At 37.2% G+C, this 18,936-nt stretch overlaps 1 protein-coding gene across 1 annotated transcript in view; it reads left to right on the top strand.

The window, feature by feature from the left end:
* Positions 1-1,594: 1,594 nt before the first annotated feature.
* The window catches only part of SLC6A15 (solute carrier family 6 member 15), a gene marked incomplete at its 5' end in the record, with an annotated part of 29,098 nt that continues 11,756 nt past the window's right edge, over positions 1,595-18,936 (top strand). The window contains 5 exons of the mRNA XM_083366657.1: positions 1,595-1,883; positions 4,456-4,613; positions 7,901-8,027; positions 11,423-11,604; positions 16,506-16,616. Of these exons, the coding sequence (XP_083222783.1) occupies positions 1,595-1,883; positions 4,456-4,613; positions 7,901-8,027; positions 11,423-11,604; positions 16,506-16,616 (867 nt within the window). The remainder of the gene's footprint in view (positions 1,884-4,455; positions 4,614-7,900; positions 8,028-11,422; positions 11,605-16,505; positions 16,617-18,936) is intronic.

The raw sequence follows: 18,936 nt of genomic DNA, 5'->3' as shown, positions 1-18,936 counted from the left end.
ACTTAGTGACTATAATTGGGACCAGCGAATCCATGACTAAGTGCTGCAGCCACTAAGCAGAAAATCATGTAATCATGATAAGACTTATGTTGTCACTTCCCATGTGGTTATTAAGTGAGACATCATGTGGCCTGCAATCTTGCAGCTTGCAATCTTACGCGTGTGTGTATTCTTTTTAAAGAATGCTTATAGGCTGCAAACCAAAATATGTATTTCCCAGAGCTTAACTCCACCAAGTAGAGTTGGAAGGCCAAGACTCATTGCACAGGTAAGTCGTAGAAGTCATTACACAGGTAAGTTCAGAGGGGAAGAGGACATTCATCAAAGATGGCTCTTACACTTTTTCCTTGCATACTATGAGTAGTGTGTTGATGAATAAAAAATACATTGCCCCAAGTCTCCAATTCAAGTGTGAAGAAACACTATTTTTTTGTGAATGAACATTGATTGTACTTTCTAAGAGCTGACCCCTCAAACAGAGATATGCTGAAAACCTCCATGATGAGAAATTATAGTGTTTTTGAATGGTTGAATGGTCACTGAGTAGAACATGTTGAATAAAAGAATATTTATAGGCTAGCACCCTGGCTAGGCTTCACTCTTTAACCTGTAGTGGCCTGAATCTCCGAGTTGCAGTTGCCACCTCATTCTATGTCTTATTTTGACACAGACGCCATACAAGAGTAGCATGATCTGATGGAGTTGTCAGTAGAAAGCCATTTATTCCTCTCTGACCCTTCCATTTTAGCCTGTGCTTTTGTGTGTTTTTTCCTAGAATACATGATTGCAGTTCAAGGCAGCTCTACAAAAAGAAATGATGGGGCAGTCATATCTTATACCAGACATATCAAACACAAGGCCCGGGGCCCAGATCCGGCACGCGAAGTGGTTTCATGTGGCCCGCAAAGCCATCCTGGAAACAGTGAGGGAATGGCCCCCACTGCCTTGGCCCTGGCCCAGAGACCCTCCTTCTGCCAGAGACCCTCAGATATGTCCCACTCCTGCCCAGGCCCCCATAGGCACCCTTGATGCAAACAATGTAGAGCTGGCCATGCCCACCCAGTAGGCCATACACACTCTAGCCACGCCCACCCAGTAGGCCACGCCCACCCAGGCCATACCCACCCGGCCCCCTGAGGGCAACTGCAAAGCTGATGCGGCCCTCAATGAAATTGAGTTTGACACCCCGTCTTATACACTTACCAAGCAGTACCAGCTGTAGATTGCACTGACTCTCTAGAATCCCAAATTTGTGATTTTTGTTTGGCAACATTAAAATAGAAATAAGTACAGGGGATTCTCACAGTCACTTAGTTTCCACCCTTAGTCTCCAATCCTATACCCCCATGACCAGTTTGTATTTTCTGTTGTATAATAACAGCCACTCTCTCTCTCTCTTACATGCAGCTATTTATGTTAACAGCAAGCCATTGCAAACAGGAAGCAATTACAAGCGTTTTGATCTGGTTGCATAAAGGACTCACTGTGGACCTTTTCTTCAAGAAGTTTAGACTTTGCAAAATTCTACCCAGACTGAAGCTGGACGGCCTGTCTAAACCAAATCTCCTCTGGAATTTCCATTTCCTTATTGCAAATGCCTAAGAACAGCAAAGTAGTAAAAAGAGAGATAGATGATGATGTCATCGAATCAGTCAAGGACCTCTTATCCAATGAAGATTCCGTTGAAGACGCTTTTAAAAAAAGCGAATTGTCAGTTAATGATCCAGAGGACAAAGATGTAGATGTAGAAGAGGGATCTGATGTAGAAGATGAGAGACCAGCCTGGAATAGCAAGCTTCAATATATTCTGGCCCAAGTTGGATTTTCTGTAGGCTTGGGAAATGTGTGGCGTTTTCCATACCTGTGTCAAAAAAACGGTGGAGGTAAGTCTGTCTGTTGAACTCAGGAAGGTAGCTAATGTACGGTTCAGTATTTCTTTCTTATCTCATTCGTAGCACTGAGGTATTCAAACTGCTAATAAGCAAACATCTTAACATCCCCAAATCAGCTGCTGATAGAGAGTGACATCGATAATTTTGAAGACAGGAGCAAGCAAATTGTTTCATGTTTTCTTCCTCTGCTACAGACTTAATGAAAAATCTCACCTCTGTAGTTCATACCACAGGGTGAGAAAATGCCCCATTGGTGCCAACAGGAATTTTTTCTTATCGATGCAAAGAACAATTTTAAAAGAGCAATTTTCAGCAGAAACTCAGCAGTGGAAAACATTGAACTCTCTTGCGTGCTCGCCAGGTGAACTACTGATAGTAAGCGGTCCATTCAATATCAGTTGCTTACATCTTTATTTTTAAAAGTTTACATGTTATATAGTTGCATGAAAAGCATTGCCTGGTTTGATCCCTGAATGTTTATATCTTTCACAGCTAAATATATATTTTTTCTTTTAAATCACTAAAGAAAGTTGATTGTAATTCAGAGGCTTTCATAGTTTATACCATGAAAATAAATGATTACATGTTACATTTGTTAAAGTTCCCTCACATTACAAAATTGCAAAATTACAAGAATGTTTGTTTGTGTGTGTGTGTGTGCACGTGGAGATGTTATATAGCCATCCTATCCCTTAAGATATCCCAAGGGGGAGATAGAAGTCATATAAAACATTATAGATGGGGCCATGACATTACATCCATCTCTTTTTTTGAAATATAATTCTGTTTACTCAAAAGTCAACTTCATTGTATTTATGTAAAATTGTGGTATTAGTCCTTTTGATAGAACTATTTGCTGATATAGATATATTCATAATTAACTCCACCAATTGTTTACACTAGTATGGATCAAAAAAGAGAGTTATATAGTTCTATATAGTTTCACGAATAAAAGAAAAAGAGAAAATTTGAATTGGTAAGATTTTTAAGAGTTGTAGTTATAAGGTTTGTTAAACATTTTAATTTAATTTATTGTTTAAAAATACTATGTATTCTCCCCTCCCCCAAGTAAATGTCGGAATCTTCATAGCTGGAATTTATTATAACATTTTTTGAGAATAAACATCCAGATTGCAAATTGCAGGCAATTTTCCCTATAGTTGCAAAAGAGACCATCAATAGCTTCCTGCTGCTCTTCACAATTACTGGATTTCATGTAATTAATGAATTGTTTGACACTGAAGCTAGCAGAGATATTTAGTGATAGGCTGTTTGGCATGCAATGTAATTATCTCGTAATCACTGCATGCAAACTACATAGGAAGAATTATTTACTAATTGATAGAACACTGTATATTTTATTCATGATATGTTTATTGGACAGTTGATCTTAACAAGTTTTGATCATTCTCATTTATGGTTGCATCAACCCACCTTAAACATGGTTGGGGGCAACATTACTTTTTCCACATGCTACAAACATTGGTGAAGGAATAGCATGCACATTACATATATTATAGCTATTACTGTCAAAAACTACACATTCATTTATATATCTATGCAAGCATTTTTATCTTTGTATAAAAAAATCAAGGCAACAAATTATAGAGGGACAGAATCAAGATCATGTGCAGTGTTAATATAATTTTATAATGCCTTGGTAAGACCATCCTTGGCGTTTTGCATCCAGTTTTGGTCACCAAGGTATAAAAAAAGATGTTGAGACTCTAGAAAGAGTGCAGAGAAGAGCAACAAAGATGAATAGGCTAAAACATATGAAGAATTGGGTAGTTTAATGAAAAGAAGGACTAAGGGCGACATGATAGCAGTGTTCCAATATCTCCCTCAAGGAAGAGGAAATCAAGCTATTCTCCAAAGCACCTGAAGGCAGGACAAGAAGCAGTGGATGGAAACTAATCAAGGAGAGATGCAGCCTAGAAATAAGGAGAAATTTCCTGACAGTTAGAATAATTAATTTGTGGAATGACTTGCCTCCAGACGTAGTGGGTGCTCCATCACTGGAGCTTTTTAAGAAGAGACTGGACAGCCATTTGTCTGAAATGGTATAGGGTTTCCTGCTTGAGCAGGGATTTGGACTAGAAGACCTCCAAGGTCCCTTCAAGCTCTGTTATTCCATGATTCTGTTATAGATGCAAATTAAAGCAGTATTTCCAAATTAAATAAGTCATACATTGGCTCAAACAGAAGTTTTGTTTAGGAGACATTATTTACAACTTATGGAGTTGGGTGCTTTTCCTACTCTAAATACTGCAAAAGGAAAGAGAAAAATCTCTTCCTTTCCTGCACATACAGTATCCTGTACTTTTGAGCAAAATTGCAGAAGTAGAAAAATGTTACAAAAATGAATATCAGGTGGTTAGGCAGATGAGAAGGATTATTTTTGCTTAAGATCCTAAAGATAACCACAACATAGTAACATTAGGTACCCTTGGGAAAGAATTATATAAAATATGTCCATTTGTGTTTTAATGTCATAATATCACTAGGACTATGCTCTACAGGTTGTTCAGTATATGAATATTACTCATCCTCTGTTTGACAGGTGCCTATCTTGTGCCATATTTAATCTTGCTGCTGATCATAGGAATACCACTTTTTTTCCTGGAACTTTCAGCGGGTCAAAGAATCCGCCGTGGGAGCATTGGGGTATGGAATTACATCAGCCCCAAGCTGGGTGGAATTGGATTTGCAAGTTGCATAGTAAGTAACTTCAGATTATGTGATTCTCAAATCTTAATACATAATGGGAATATACAGTTTTTTGCTATCTTAAGATGTCAAGTTTGTAGTATCAGTTCTAACTAGTTGAATTATTCAAAGAAAAGATGAGATCCATTCTTTGGGTGTGTCCAAGTAGAAGGTAGATAGTTACTGTCTGCATGGAGCAGTTTAATTCAGATTCCTACATAGATGAGGGGATTGGACTGAATAGCCAAAGTAGCTCCTTTACATCTCTATGATTTTATAAAAGGTAAGATAAAAATAAATTAAAAAAGACATATTGAAATCTAAAAATTTCTATTGGGTAGGAGAAAATCATTTTTCTTCTTGGGGAATCTGATATGTTCTCCAAAGTTTTAGCAATACAAAGATGGTGATGCCCTTTACAGAGTACTATTTTCTCTGTATTCTTGAACAATCTGAAAGAACCAGAATGTGTAGCAGTATGTCTACATTATATACATAGATAGATAGATAGATAGATAGATAGATAGATAGATAGATACTGTAGATTACCATCCTTCTTGTCCTAATAAATGGGATGGGAGGTAATACCTTTTAACTTCATTTAAGTTGTCAAATGATCAGTCTTGTGATCAATAATCACACTGAACTAACCCTCTTATTTATTTATTTATTTATTTATTTATTTATTTATTTATTTATTTATTTAATTTGTATACTGCCTATCTCACTGTCTCAAGAGATAAAGATGCTGTACAGGTTTTGTCACCTGGTGGCACATTTTAGCTGTTTCTCATTTGAGAAGAAACAACATTGTTTCCCATTTGCTGTTTCTTATGCGAGTCCTCAAGAAGCAACTGAAGTAACAGGTTAATAAAATGATATTCCCAGAATGTAAAGGACCAAAATTATCAGGGTGCTTAAAGCTCTGAGATACATATATATGTGTGCATTTTACATATATATAAATGCATGTGACATACATGTGCAAACATATATACAAACGTGGACACTACAGACAAAAGTCGCTTACATTTAAAACAAACACTGACATTTTATTGAAAGGTTTTGGTAAAGTGATCTGAGGAATTTCTGGAATCAAAAAATATACATACATGAGGCATGGCTGCCAATCCTTGGAAGAAAAAATCAGTTTGCCCTTGAACTATACTGGACTGTTGCTTCATCAATTCAGGAGATAATTCAACCAGAGTGCAGGACTAAATAGGTCTCGAAGCAGGGTGAAATGTCACAGAAATGAGTCACAGAACATAGCTGAAGTGATAAATCTATCTGGGAACAATACAATGAGATTTCAGTGTTTGCAGCTCTGTCAAAACAGAATGTGCAGTATTGGAATAAAGAGAAAACTCAAAAAAATGATTCAGAGTTTGGTCCATGCATAAACACTGCAATTCTTTACTATTGTTCAAACCAGTCCATCATTTTTCAAGGCTTTTGTGCCCCTAATTGAGGCGTTGCATTAACTTAAAAATAGATTCCCTAAAAACAACAGAAACCTGGAAAACAAATTGGGCTAGGCTGATGAATAACAGACAGATTAAGAGTGCCATAGTCAGACTGCAAATATCCAAGGATTGTAAATGTTAGATAGCAGCCAAGAGTTAATTTTTCTGTGTTTATTTGGTGTCATCTAGTGGTAACTGGGAGTTCTACAGCCCGGTTTTTTGTGATGCCCTCAACCCCCGCTGACAGAAGAAAAAAGGACATCACAGGCAGTTCTTCCTACGAGGATTATATTGCAAGGGTTGCTTCTAATTGGGAACAGCAGTCCTGAATGGCACTTAAATTAAAACAAAAGCAGCACTTTCAATTGACCCAAAAACCTACTAGTCTGTGGTTTGTCTGTGAGCTGCAATGCAGTCCATATGTTCATGGTGGGGAGTACCATCCATCCAACAGGCTGCTGTATTCTGTATCAAAGTTTACAGTAGTTCACATAAAGTGCATTGCAATAATCCAAGTGAGTGCTTATTTTGCTAGGTTTATATGCTCCTCCATTCATCAGCTTATAGATCTTCAAAACACTCCTGTATTTTAATTAACATTAAAACCTAACCAGAGGGCTAAGAAGTTTGAGGGTTGTGTTGAGGGATCTCAGCTGTTCCTAGAGAAAGCTCTGCACTCTTCTAGAGAAAGCTCTGATGTTCCTGGGATCTGTTGGAGCCACTCTCCCAGCTTAATGGGCCTATAAAAAACTAACATTGTTATGGGCTGTCTGATAGATAGTGATAATAAGGACATGGGTCACTGTTGTGACATTTTTCTGTTCCAGATAGGACTACTGCACCATCCAGAGCCAAAAAAGTCTCCAACAGCCACAGCTTCCACTTACTTATTAAACAGTAGCCCTGAATACAGGACAACTCCTAATCACAGAACTGCTGTCTCAGAGATACGGCTTCTCTGTCAAGAGAAAACCCAATTCTTACATTTAATCTATATCTTCCCGTCCAAATCCAACACTCTTAAGGAATCTACCTTTAATGGCATCTCTGGCAGTTTTGGGATGGCAATGTTCATTTGAATTTCATCTGCATAATAATGATTCTTCATTCCCTAACTGACAGTAGCTCTCCCAGTGGCTTTGTAGAAATATTAAAAAGCATTGGAGACTGGACCAAACCCTGAGACACCCACAAAAGAGTGACCACTGTATTGATTCATTCTGCATCGCCACTGACTGAAATTGCTAATTAAGGAACTGAAAAGCAATGACTCCAGTCCCTAGTCAGTTCAGGCAGTCCAGAAAGATGCCATATGCAATAGTATCCAAGACTGCTTAATGTAAAATAGGAGTAGGCAGTGCTTTTTTTGTAAAAGAAAAAGGTGCCGGAACTCACACATGTTATACAACCCACCTTGCCTACCCTACAAGGTTCCATCCAAAAAAGGTGCCGGAACTCCGTTCTGAGCGTTCAATGAGAAAAAAAGCCCTGGGAGTAGGAGGGGTGTCAAGAATGATATATCAAGCAGGGCTGTCCTTGTCCTGTGCCCATCCCTAAACACTGACTAAAAGGATTTAGACAATCCGCTTCTTCTAGGACATGTGGCACATCATCAATAGCATTTTCCCCAAAGAGGAGTTTGTAGACTAGATACTAATTGCCAAAAACAGCTGGTCCAGATAGGGTCCCTTCAGTAGGAGGAACAGCACAGATATGTTAGCTTTAAGAAAGATGCTGTGTTCTTGAGCAGTTCTTCCAAATCATTTCTGAAGCATGCACAGAACTAATGTTCATTTATGAAAACTGTATTTTAAATGTTTGCTTCTTTCACAGGTATGCTTTTTTGTGGCCCTGTATTACAATGTCATCATTGGATGGAGTTTGTTTTACTTTTCTCAATCCTTTCAACATCCATTACCATGGGACCAGTGTCCCTTGGTGAAAAATTCTTCACATACCTGTAAGTGTTAATTGTAGGAATGTATTGTCTTTTCTCTCTCTTTTAAACAATGCACTTTTTACTGAAGCCTTTAAGTGTTTTTCTTTAAATAGTGAACAAAATGAAAAATAAATAGGTGTAGGTAATTTGGTTCACAATGTATTGATCTGGCAGCATTGTTAAATAAATTTGATTTCCCTCATCACCATTATTAGCTTTATAATAAAACTATTCTTATCAACCCCTGTATCCCATCATTAAATATTGGAAGAATGACTAAGAGCTGGAGAGGCCAGTTAGATGAGCCATGTGTCTTTGTAATGAACTGGCAAATTTAGAGAAGGCACTGAAGCATGTTGTAGAACTTCAATAGCTTTATCATCCATCACATATTGCAATACAGTATGTTGAATTAATGTGCTGAAGTAGGATCAGAGACCCAAGTTGAGGTCAACTCCCATTTGGTGACTTTGGGCCACTCTTTCCTGGTTAAAAGAGGAGTCCCTGTAGATTTTACTCTGCTAGGTGTTGCTGACTATAGGGGGTGGTGTTCATCTCCATTTCCAGGCCATTGAGCCATGACTGTCCAAAGACATTTCCATGGTCATGTAGCCAGCATGACATGGAATGCTGTTACTTTCTCATTGAAGTGATACCTCTTTATCTACTTGCATTTGCCTTTTTTCAAACTGCTAGGTTGGCAGGAGCTGGGGTGAGGATGGAGCTCACTCTGTCGTGTGGCACTCAGGTCTCGAATGTGGGCTGCTGGCTTTCCAGCCTACAAACACAGCTGAGACACTGTGCTGCCCTTTCCTGGTTAGCATACTAGTAAATCATGGCATACTGAGTGGCTACTATTCACCAAAATGGCCTTTGGACAATGTTAATGGGGAAATCATCAGGTTCCATTTTGAATATTAATCAAAAGAGTGATATTATAGATTTGACTTTAGAATGAATTACTCTGAAAACAAGATTTTCTTCCCATTCTTTTTACAATAGTCTTTCCCAACCTGTTGCCCTCGAGGTATATTGTCCTACAATCCCTATCAGTGAATGCAATACACTGGAGGAAATCTAGTTGGTGAAGATTAATCTATTACCTCAAAATTTATCATACATTCCAATTTTTTATTATGCACATAGTGCAAAAAAAGAGAGAAGGGAATCTTCTAAAGAGCTCCATCAAAATGTGTGATCAATTTTAAAGTTGAGATCGAAATCATTGCAAACCCCAAATATTCTGACTGGAAACAAATGAAGTAAGTAACTTTTAAATGTAAAATTAAATTTAAATGCAAAGTGTCTCCAGTTCATTTAATGGAAGAGAGTTAGAATTAATTGGCTTTAACAAATGTTAACATGTTAATATCACTTCCCTTGACAGTGGAAAATGCATGTTCTGAAACCTTTCCTTGTTGCATGCCAAATATTTTCTGTTGCTTATAAACACAGTTTGTAAATAACTTTCAGACTGAATTTCACACTAAGGACTCTCTTGTTACATTCACTCTATTTCCATAAAGTTTAAACAGTAGAAAGCCCAAGAGACTAAAGGAAATGCTTGTGAACAATCAGACTATAATCTGCCTGCTTGATAAATCAGCAAGTTTTAAGTAATCATAGATGGCCATAACTTTTATGGCATATCCAGTAAAATGCAGTCTATCTTTTAATTTTATTTATCACATGATGATCAAGTAATAGAAAGAAATCTTAATTGCCTGATAGAAATATATATATAATTTTCAAATGTTACCACAGTCTACTTTCTGAGGTAACTGTTTTGTATTGCTTCTTGGTATTTGGATCATACAAATACTTATAAATCAGTATTATTCTAGAATGAATGACTTTTCTTAAACTCCATATTTGAAATAAAATATATGGTTCAGGGGAAAAAAAAGATTCAGCCATTTGGCTGAATAAGTGCTTTTTCTAAGAGTTTAATTGAAGGGAATTTCCTGTCAGAATTCTTTAAAAAGAAGGGGAAAAAGAAGAAAATGCAGAAAAAGGGTAGGTTGGTCCCACAGAATTCAGGGGATTTATTTACAACTAAGAGTTTATAGTACACAATTCATGAAAAATGTGGCATAAGTTGACTTATTTTAATATAGTATATTTTCCCTCATGTATATCAATTCTCATTCCTTTGAAGCTGGATATTTCTGAAGGAAAAACAAAAGAGACAATTTAGTTTAATGCAGCTTATTCCTTCCTTCTAGTTTGTCATGCATCTGGCCAAATATGATGAGATCACCTTGTTATGCTTTCTAACTATCCTGACTTCATGCTCTCTACTCTAGTCAGGTGATGAAAAGTTAAGTCCTCTCAACTGCTTGAGGTTCCATACACAGATATGAAATTATAGTACACAAAGCCTGTCCTGAACCCATTTAAAATTGGCTGTGTATAGATTCACCTTCAAAAGACAAAGTATGGTTTGCGATATGATGGATAGCCTTTGAGGTATAAGAATACTTTAAAATAATCTTTTTAAGTACTGTACTTTGCAGCTGCCATGCAATTTGAGGGGGAAAAAAACAAATACTCTTTAATACTCTTTGAATCTTATTTTACTCTTTTAATCTGGATTATTTCAGAGCTGCTATTTAAAATAGCACTGTACTACAAAATCCCTTTAATTGTTCTCATTCAAGTGAAGGGGAAAACAATTGTTCTGAATGAGGTGCAGGAGTCTTGTAGTTATGAGATGTAGGGCTCTTGTACTGTAGTGTAGTGTAGATCAAGTAGTGGGCAATGAGTGTTGCCCCTTCCATGGTACATTCATCCCTCTGTAACTTCCTTGGCTTCCAACACCTCAATAAATCCCAAGAGAAGACACCAAAAAAGATCCTGGGGCCTTCTTCTTTCCCAGTGGGGAAGCAGAGACAATCAGAGAGAGAAACTTGAAAATGTAACCAACAGAAATTAGAAACAAAGTAAAAATGATTAGTGGAGATTAGTGGAGGAAAATAAACATCTTTTGCATAGGAGAAGAAACCATCTTGGAAAGTGAAGAGTTTGACAGAGTTAAAGAGTTTAAAAAGTCTTGAACTGCTTTTGAAGACAGTATGGGACTAACTGTAATTATTGGCATTGTAGAAGTTTAGAACAACATGCAAACAAAATATTTATAGTTTGGCTCATTTTTTCTGAGTTCTTAAATGTAAATATCTAAATATGGTCCAAAAGGCAAAGCAGCAGATTGCAGCAATTGCCTTAAGGCTTTTGGACTACTTCAAAGAGTTTTGTATTACTTTATAACTGTCTTCTCTTCTCTTCTCTTCTCTTCTCTTCTCTTCTCTTCTCTTCTCTTCTCTTCTCTTCTCTTCTCTTCTCTTCTCTTCTCTCCCTCTCCCTCTCCCTCTCCCTCTCCCTCTCCCTCTCTCTCCCTTTTCTCATTTTCTGGTTAGTTGTGGAGCCAGAATGTGAAAAAAGTTCAGCTACGACGTATTACTGGTACAGAGAAGCACTCAATATTTCTAATTCTATATCTGAGAGTGGAGGTTTGAATTGGAAAATGACCATCTGCTTATTGGCTGCATGGGTTATGGTGTGCCTGGCAATGATTAAAGGCATCCAATCTTCAGGCAAAGTGAGTATTGCCACCTACATTCTTATTCGCCACACCCTTTTGCCTATTTTGCCATAAAGTTTGCATGGGCAAGCTTGAAGATATGACTCACTGAGTGTGCTTGTGTATGTTTCTTTACACTTTCAAGTAGAAAAATGTTGGTACAATAATTTTTAAATTATAGTCTGCTAAAAATAAAAAAAACATCTTTGAATAAAAGAAGGGATTATTGAGGCATGAGAACCTTGATCTCTTTTCATTTGCTATGAATAATAGTTATAATTACATCTCACCACTTAATTAAAAAAAAGAAAAGAAAATCCAACTGAGTGGGGTAACTAGCTCTATTTTTGAGCACAGTTTGCTTTATTAATTTGATTTGGACTAAGTCTGAGAAATAGTGAAACAGTCAGTTCAAGTATTAAACATCTGTGATATAATCATATAGGAGACTTCAACAGCAAGAAAAAGATTCACTCAAAAAGATTCACTCGCTCCGGAGCTATGGAATCAGTTACCGGTTGAGCTCCGGATGGCGCCCGACCTTCGCTCCTTCCGTCGCAACCTAAAGACATTCTTATTTGAACAAGCCGGCCTGGCCTGATGGGGGATGGGTGGGGTTATTTATTGCTATTTTAATAATTTGTATTTACTGTTTTTACTTGGGCATATATTTACGGTAATCCCTTTTAACTTTTGTATTTTTGTATTTTTTATGCTTGCCCTGTTCACCGCCCTGAGTCCTTCGGGAGAAGGGCGGTATATAAATAAAATTATTATTATTATTATTATCAAACAGACATGCAATCTTTTAAGGAAACTGTGAGTGGGGAGACAGAGCTGAACAGTTTTGCATCACTGAAAAAAGATTGGAGCGGATGTAAAATAAGAGCACAGAGCAGTTGGGGTTCAGAATAGGTAGTACAGAAGATAACATGGCTTTATTTGAAGAAGATACATAGAGTGGAAAAGAGAACCGAATAGAAGTATTAAAACTAATCACCTAAATTAACCATGTTGAGGAAGAAAATAATCAAGATGAGCAAAAACAATGGTGCCATCTAATTGGCGTTGACTCCTAGTGATCATATAGACTTTCTCTGGTATGAAAACTTGCAGTAGCACATCCAGAAAGTATAATTGTTTGACTTCATATTTTCACCCATTTTTATGTAGCCATAATTTTTGAGTTATCAAGCTAAAATGATCAATTTTATCTGAAGATAAGTTTCATATTAAGTGATCCTCGTGATATTAAGCACTTAATCATCCTTGCATCCTTCTTTGTAAACCTCCCAGATTCATTAAGTGTCAACTTTTGGCCTATAATGCTAGACTAGACCAGTTTCTGATCCAGCAGGGCTCTATTCATTTCTTGTGAGCCATTCACAACTCATTTGGACCATTCTATAATATGCCTAAAATTTAGTTTGCATATTTTGATTTCTACTGCATTGAGGAAGAAAACATTATTTATAGTATGTGGAGATAGTTAATGAAGCCTTTTATATGACATCCTTTAGACTGCTCAAACATTTTCATACATATTTCATACCTTGTTTTACTTTTCTGCAATTATATTCATATGGAAATTCTTCTCATGAATGTCTTTCCTGTGGGCAAAAATACTTGATTGTAGTGAAATGTAGACTGACAATACCACTTATTAAGAAAATTATGCTTTTGATCAGGGGTCAGGAACTATGGCCCTTTTATGACCTTTGGACTTCAACTCCCAGAATTCCTGAGCCAGTATAGCTGACTAAGGAATTCTGGGAGCTGAAGTCCACAAGTCATAAAGGTGCCATAGTTCCCCACCTCTGCTTTAGATATTTTGTTTCAAAGATGGGTTGTCATTCAGTACAATCACTCTTAAATTTGCTTATTCATAATGGCTTTCACTTTTTTTTCTCAGCTAGAACAATAGCAGCTGTCAAAAAACTTTGGCTGACATCAAAAACCTAAATGGATTTGGGCTTGAAGTGGAGACCATTGGACTGTAGACTAGACTGGGAGGTTAATAAAACATTTTTTTTTAAAAGGCAATGGCCAACCTCCATATTATTCCAGGAAAATTAGATGGACATGGTCATAAAGTCACCAAGAACTGAGCTTTATCTTTTATATTAATAATTTATTACCTGCTCTTCAGGGCATGGTAATAATAATAATAATAATAATAATAATAATAATAATAATAATAATAATAATAATAATAACAACAACAACAATAATAATAATAATAATAATCTGTAGCTTCCTGCAATAACTCCAGCAAAGCTACAAAAAACTGTGCTACTCGGAACATCTTACATTTTAAGGAGATACCTGGTTGATACCTAGGATACTGGCAGCAACCCATGTAAGCCATTAGTGCCAGTCAATTTGAGTGTTCAGTTGACTGAGTTTCATATTTTATGAATAAAAGTTTTATAATAATAATAATAATAATAATAATAATAATAATAATAATAATAGTAGTAGTAGTAGTAGTAGTAGTAGTAGTAGTAGTAGTAGTAGAGTTGGAAGGGACCTTGGAGGTCTTCTAGTCCAATCACCCGCTCAGGCAGGAAACCCTATACCATTTCAGACAAATGGCCATCCAGTCTCTTCTTAAAAACTTCCAGTGTTGGAGCATTCACAAGTTCTGGAGGCAGGTTGTTCTACTGATTAATTGTTCTAGCTGTCAAGAAGTTTCTCCTTAGGTCTAGGTTGCTTCTCTCCTTGACTAGTTTCCATCCATTGCTTCTTGTCCTGCCTTCAGGTCCTTTGGAGAATAGTTTGAGTCCCTCCTCTTTGTGGCAGCCCCTGAGATATTGGAACACTGTCACCCCTCACCCTTCTCTTTATTAAACTAGGCATACCCAATTCTAGCAGCTGTTCTTTTTTGGAAGAAGTGTTCTGGCAAAATTCAGAAAGACTTCCAGACAGCAGTCTGAGGCAAATATAATACTGTACTCTTTATACACTTATGATTGTGTATCATCTGACCCATCCACTGTGATAATCAAGTTCGCAGATGATACAACTGTGGTGGGTCTTATTACAGCTGGGGATGAGACAGCATATAGGGCAGAGGTACAAAAACTATCCATATGGTGTAGTAACAACAACTTGCACCTAAACATCGGCAAGACGAAAGAGATGGTGTTAGACTTCCGGACAAAAAAGGAGGAACCTGCCCCACTTTACATCAGAGAGAACTGTGTAGAGAGAGTTTCCTCCTTTAAATTTCTGGGAGTCTACCTCTGTGAAGATCTGACCTGGAAAGTTAACACAACTCAGGTGGCTAGAAAGGCTCAACAGAGGCTTCACTTTCTTAGGGTCTTGCGGAAGAACAGGGTAGAACAACAGCTAATGACCCTCTTTTACCAGTCTACTATAGAGAGCGTCCTCTCGTACGGTATTGTGGTTTGGTATGCTGGTCTGACAGCTGTGGACAGGAAAGTATTACAGAGGGTAGTGAGCACAGCACAAGACATTGTGGGCTGTTCCCTGACACCACTGGATGACATCGCCAGGGCTCGTTGCCTTGGAAGAGTGAGGAAGATTCTCAGGGATGACTCACACCCTGGACGGTATCTCTTTACTCTCCTACCATCCGGTAGGAGATATAGGAATATAGCCAGCCGTACCAACAGGCTGAAAAATAGCTTTTATCCATGGGCTGTTAGGCTTTTGAATGGGACATAATCTTATGCAGAATTGACTTGGGAGGCCGGTGTGTGGTGTAGTTGGTTCACATGGTGTGGTGGGATGGAGGGTTTGTTGTCACTGTGTGTTGGGGGGAGAGAGCACGGGGGGAGGCTCAGCTAATCTCAATGTACACATGTTGTACTTTGACAATAAAGGTTTATTATTATTATTATATGCTTTCAGTTTTCTTTTTCTCCAGTGGGCTGCCTTTTTTCTAACGGAAAATATCATTTCTAATGGAGTAAATCATTGGATTTAAACAAGAGGATTCTGTTTGTCAGTCTATAAATGTAGCATTTCTTTCTTTCTCAGAAACAAATCTCTTTACCTATCTTGTGTTAGTTCTGATAATATCATATTCCAATTATCTAATATCCAGAAACCTCCCAGAAACTTCCAGAAGTTGTTACTACAATAGCTTTTATGTGATTTTAGCATGGCAGAAGATTCACCTGTGCATGAATTGGACTAGATATTGATTAAATGGCAACTATATTTGATTTTAATTACTTTTAGACATAAAAATAAAATCAAAATTAGTTTTGACCTATCTTTGCAGTCTGTGTCATTGAGCAAGATGATAGTTCACCTTAGCCCGTGTTGCTGCTGATACAGTGGAGAGATGGGCAAGAAACATACTCTTGATAATGATTTGCTATTTTTAAATTATGGTTTACAGGTATACTGATGTCCTAAATGAATATGGAGTGGGGAATCTTTCTTTTTTTCCCCCCCTCAGCGATTCAGCTGGGCAAGAAGGCTTGGGCTTCAGAAAGTACCAAACACAACAATGATTCTCTATAGAGACATGACCAGATCATTATGGTTACTCCTGGTGACGATGCATGTTTCACTACTCTGTTCCCATTTGTTTATTCATTTCAGAATAAAATAATTTCTCATTTCAATGATACACTTATTTCAATAAAGGAGCAATAACCTTTGTTGGCTTTTACCGATCTCTTAAGCGGGCCTTTTCCAACCTGGTGCCTTCTAATAGACTTTGAACCCCAATAAAAGCTCTCCTGGCTGGAGATTAGGGCAGTTGAAGTCTAACACTTGGAGGTTGCCTGTTTGGAGAATTTCTTATTTTAACACAGAATTGACTGTTGAGAGTGTACACAAAACCTACATTTCAGACTAGCTCATTGCTATTGTCAGTCAGGGTAGGATGGCTGAGAAATTTTGTTTTGTTTTTAAAATGATTTGCTTTTAATATCTTTCAGGTAATGTACTTTAGCTCTCTTTTCCCTTATATCGTACTTCTGTGCTTTCTAATCAGAGGGCTGCTTTTAAATGGTTCACTGGATGGGATTCGTCATATGTTTACTCCAAAGGTAATATTTGAGTGCTTCTGATCCCATTTACTATTTGCCTTTCAATAGCTTCAATAAACTCATGCTCATAATCAGTTAGAAGGAGTCTACTGATTTGAGATACGTGTGTTATTGAAGATAGTTCTAGCTCAAATATAAAAAGTAATTTGTTGTGTGTTTTTAAACTACATCAGAGGATTAGGAATTTTCCATCTAATTGGCATGGTCCTTGATTTATATTCACTTTCAGTGGTTTGAGTTTACAGCAGTAGGAAAGACATCCAAAACACTGTATTGGTGTGTTTGATGAAAGAAGAGAAGATAGCTTATTCTATGACAGGAGGATAACAAATTTATGTTATGTTATGTTATGTTATGTTATGTTATGTTATGTTATGTTATGTTATGTTATGTTATGTTATGTTATAATGTAACTTTCAAAATTAGATAAAAAAATCCTTGACACATGTACACCCTCCTCTGATTCCCTATTTCAGCTATTTGTCCCCCAGTGCATGGACTGATCCAAATAAGGGGAAGGGGAGATGCCTCACCAGTCTGCCCCTGCTCTCCTTCATGGGATTAAGGAGTGAAAGCTTAAAGAGAGAGGTTTAATAAAGCTGTGAGGAGTGGCTCAACTCCACCTTGGGGAATGGCTTCAAGGCTACAGCAATCTGATTCAAAGTGATGCCTCAACTTGAACAATTAACTAACTCTGCCCAAACCAGAAATCATCTTTTAGTGTAAAGCTCCAAATAGCATAGCCACAAAACCCCAACATTTAAAAGAAAATGCTTTTTTTCATTTTGTTGTGCCACTTCAAATGGGGACTTCAATCAAATTTTGATCAAAGCAAAATGCCCCTTTGAAGACCTTCACAGCTGCAGCTGTTACATAATCTAAATTATCTTAGTACACATTTGAAAAGTGATTAACATGTTGCAAAGTATACAGTTGATTTGTACAAGACAATTCCAAATCTTATGTCGAATACTAAGATGTAGCACAAAGGTGTCAAACTCACAACATCACATGATGTGTCGTGACGTATCGCGACTTTTTTTTGCCATTGCTGGCAATGGAGTGAGCACAGTTTTGCTATGATGCATCAGGCCTGTGGGCTGGCAGTTTGACACCCCTGATGTAACAGAATCATGGAAGCATTATTTAAAATTTAATGATGATAAAGTAAACTAGAGAATATGAAAAGGTTTAGGAAAAGTCAGCTGGGAAGTCTGAAACAGCAGTTGGAAAGAACTAAGATTTATTTAATCCCTTTATACAGTGCTTTTTTTGTAAAAGAAAAAGGTGCCGGAACTCACACATGTCATACAACCCACCTTGCCTACCCTACAAGGTTCCATCCAAAAAAGGTGCCGGAACTCTGTTCTGAGCGTTCTATGAGAAAAAAAGCCCTGCCTTTATATATGGGCCTCAATGATTTTACACCCTGTGCAGATGGTAATTAATTCTACATGCTGTCCATTTTAGATAAGCAGCTTGTTTGGGCACATAATAACCTTTTTGAGAACAGACAGATACAAATATCCCCTGGATTAAATAATTTTGCAACAATCTTCTTCAATTTCTGCCCCCAACAGCCATTTATTCCCCTGCTTTATGTCCAGCACTTCACCTTAACTCTTTGCATTGCCAAACACACAGAGAGGTAGAAATTAAATACCTCCTCAGGCTTGGAACCAATAATAAGAGATCTGGACTCTGGTTGGATTTTTCTCAGCTACCTATCATTTTAAAGTCAGGCTTCTTCCAGTGCAGAACACCAACTGTTTCTCTAAATCAGAAGTACACAATAAAGGCTTAACTGCTTGTTTTTTGGAGTGTTGGAGTGTGATATAATATAGGAGGGGCCAGGCTGACATTTTTTTTTCATTTCAGTTACAATAAATCAAATATTTCAATATGGCTATCTCTATGTACTTATAAGTTCAGTTTAAGTCAGAGACTTCCTTCAACACAGCTATATCAAGTATAAGAAAACTATTGTTATAAATTTGCAGTTCAGTATTATGTCTGATAATTTGGTTGCAATGAACTGAGCCACCATCCCAGTATTTTCAGTATATAAAATACTTCTATAAAAGTAAATTTTGAGCCATTCTTAGCTCAATATTGTCTATACTGAGAAGCAGCCAGTTTTTCGGATTTCAAGTCTTCGACCATTCTATCTACTCGAGTCAAATTAAATATTTATTCTGGCCGAAAACCAGCATAATTCTATCTACAATTTTGTAGCAAAATGTGTGCTTTTTCACTGATACACCTGTTAATCCTCCATCCTATTAAAGTCTACTTAGAAGTAATTATCATAGTTTCCAAT

Source organism: Vipera ursinii (genome assembly GCF_947247035.1).
Source record: "Vipera ursinii genome assembly, chromosome: 6".
NCBI classification, from domain to species: Eukaryota; Metazoa; Chordata; class Lepidosauria; order Squamata; family Viperidae; genus Vipera; species Vipera ursinii.
The sequence above is the reverse complement of the archived record's forward strand: the minus strand, read 5'-3'. Positions and strand labels throughout refer to the sequence as shown.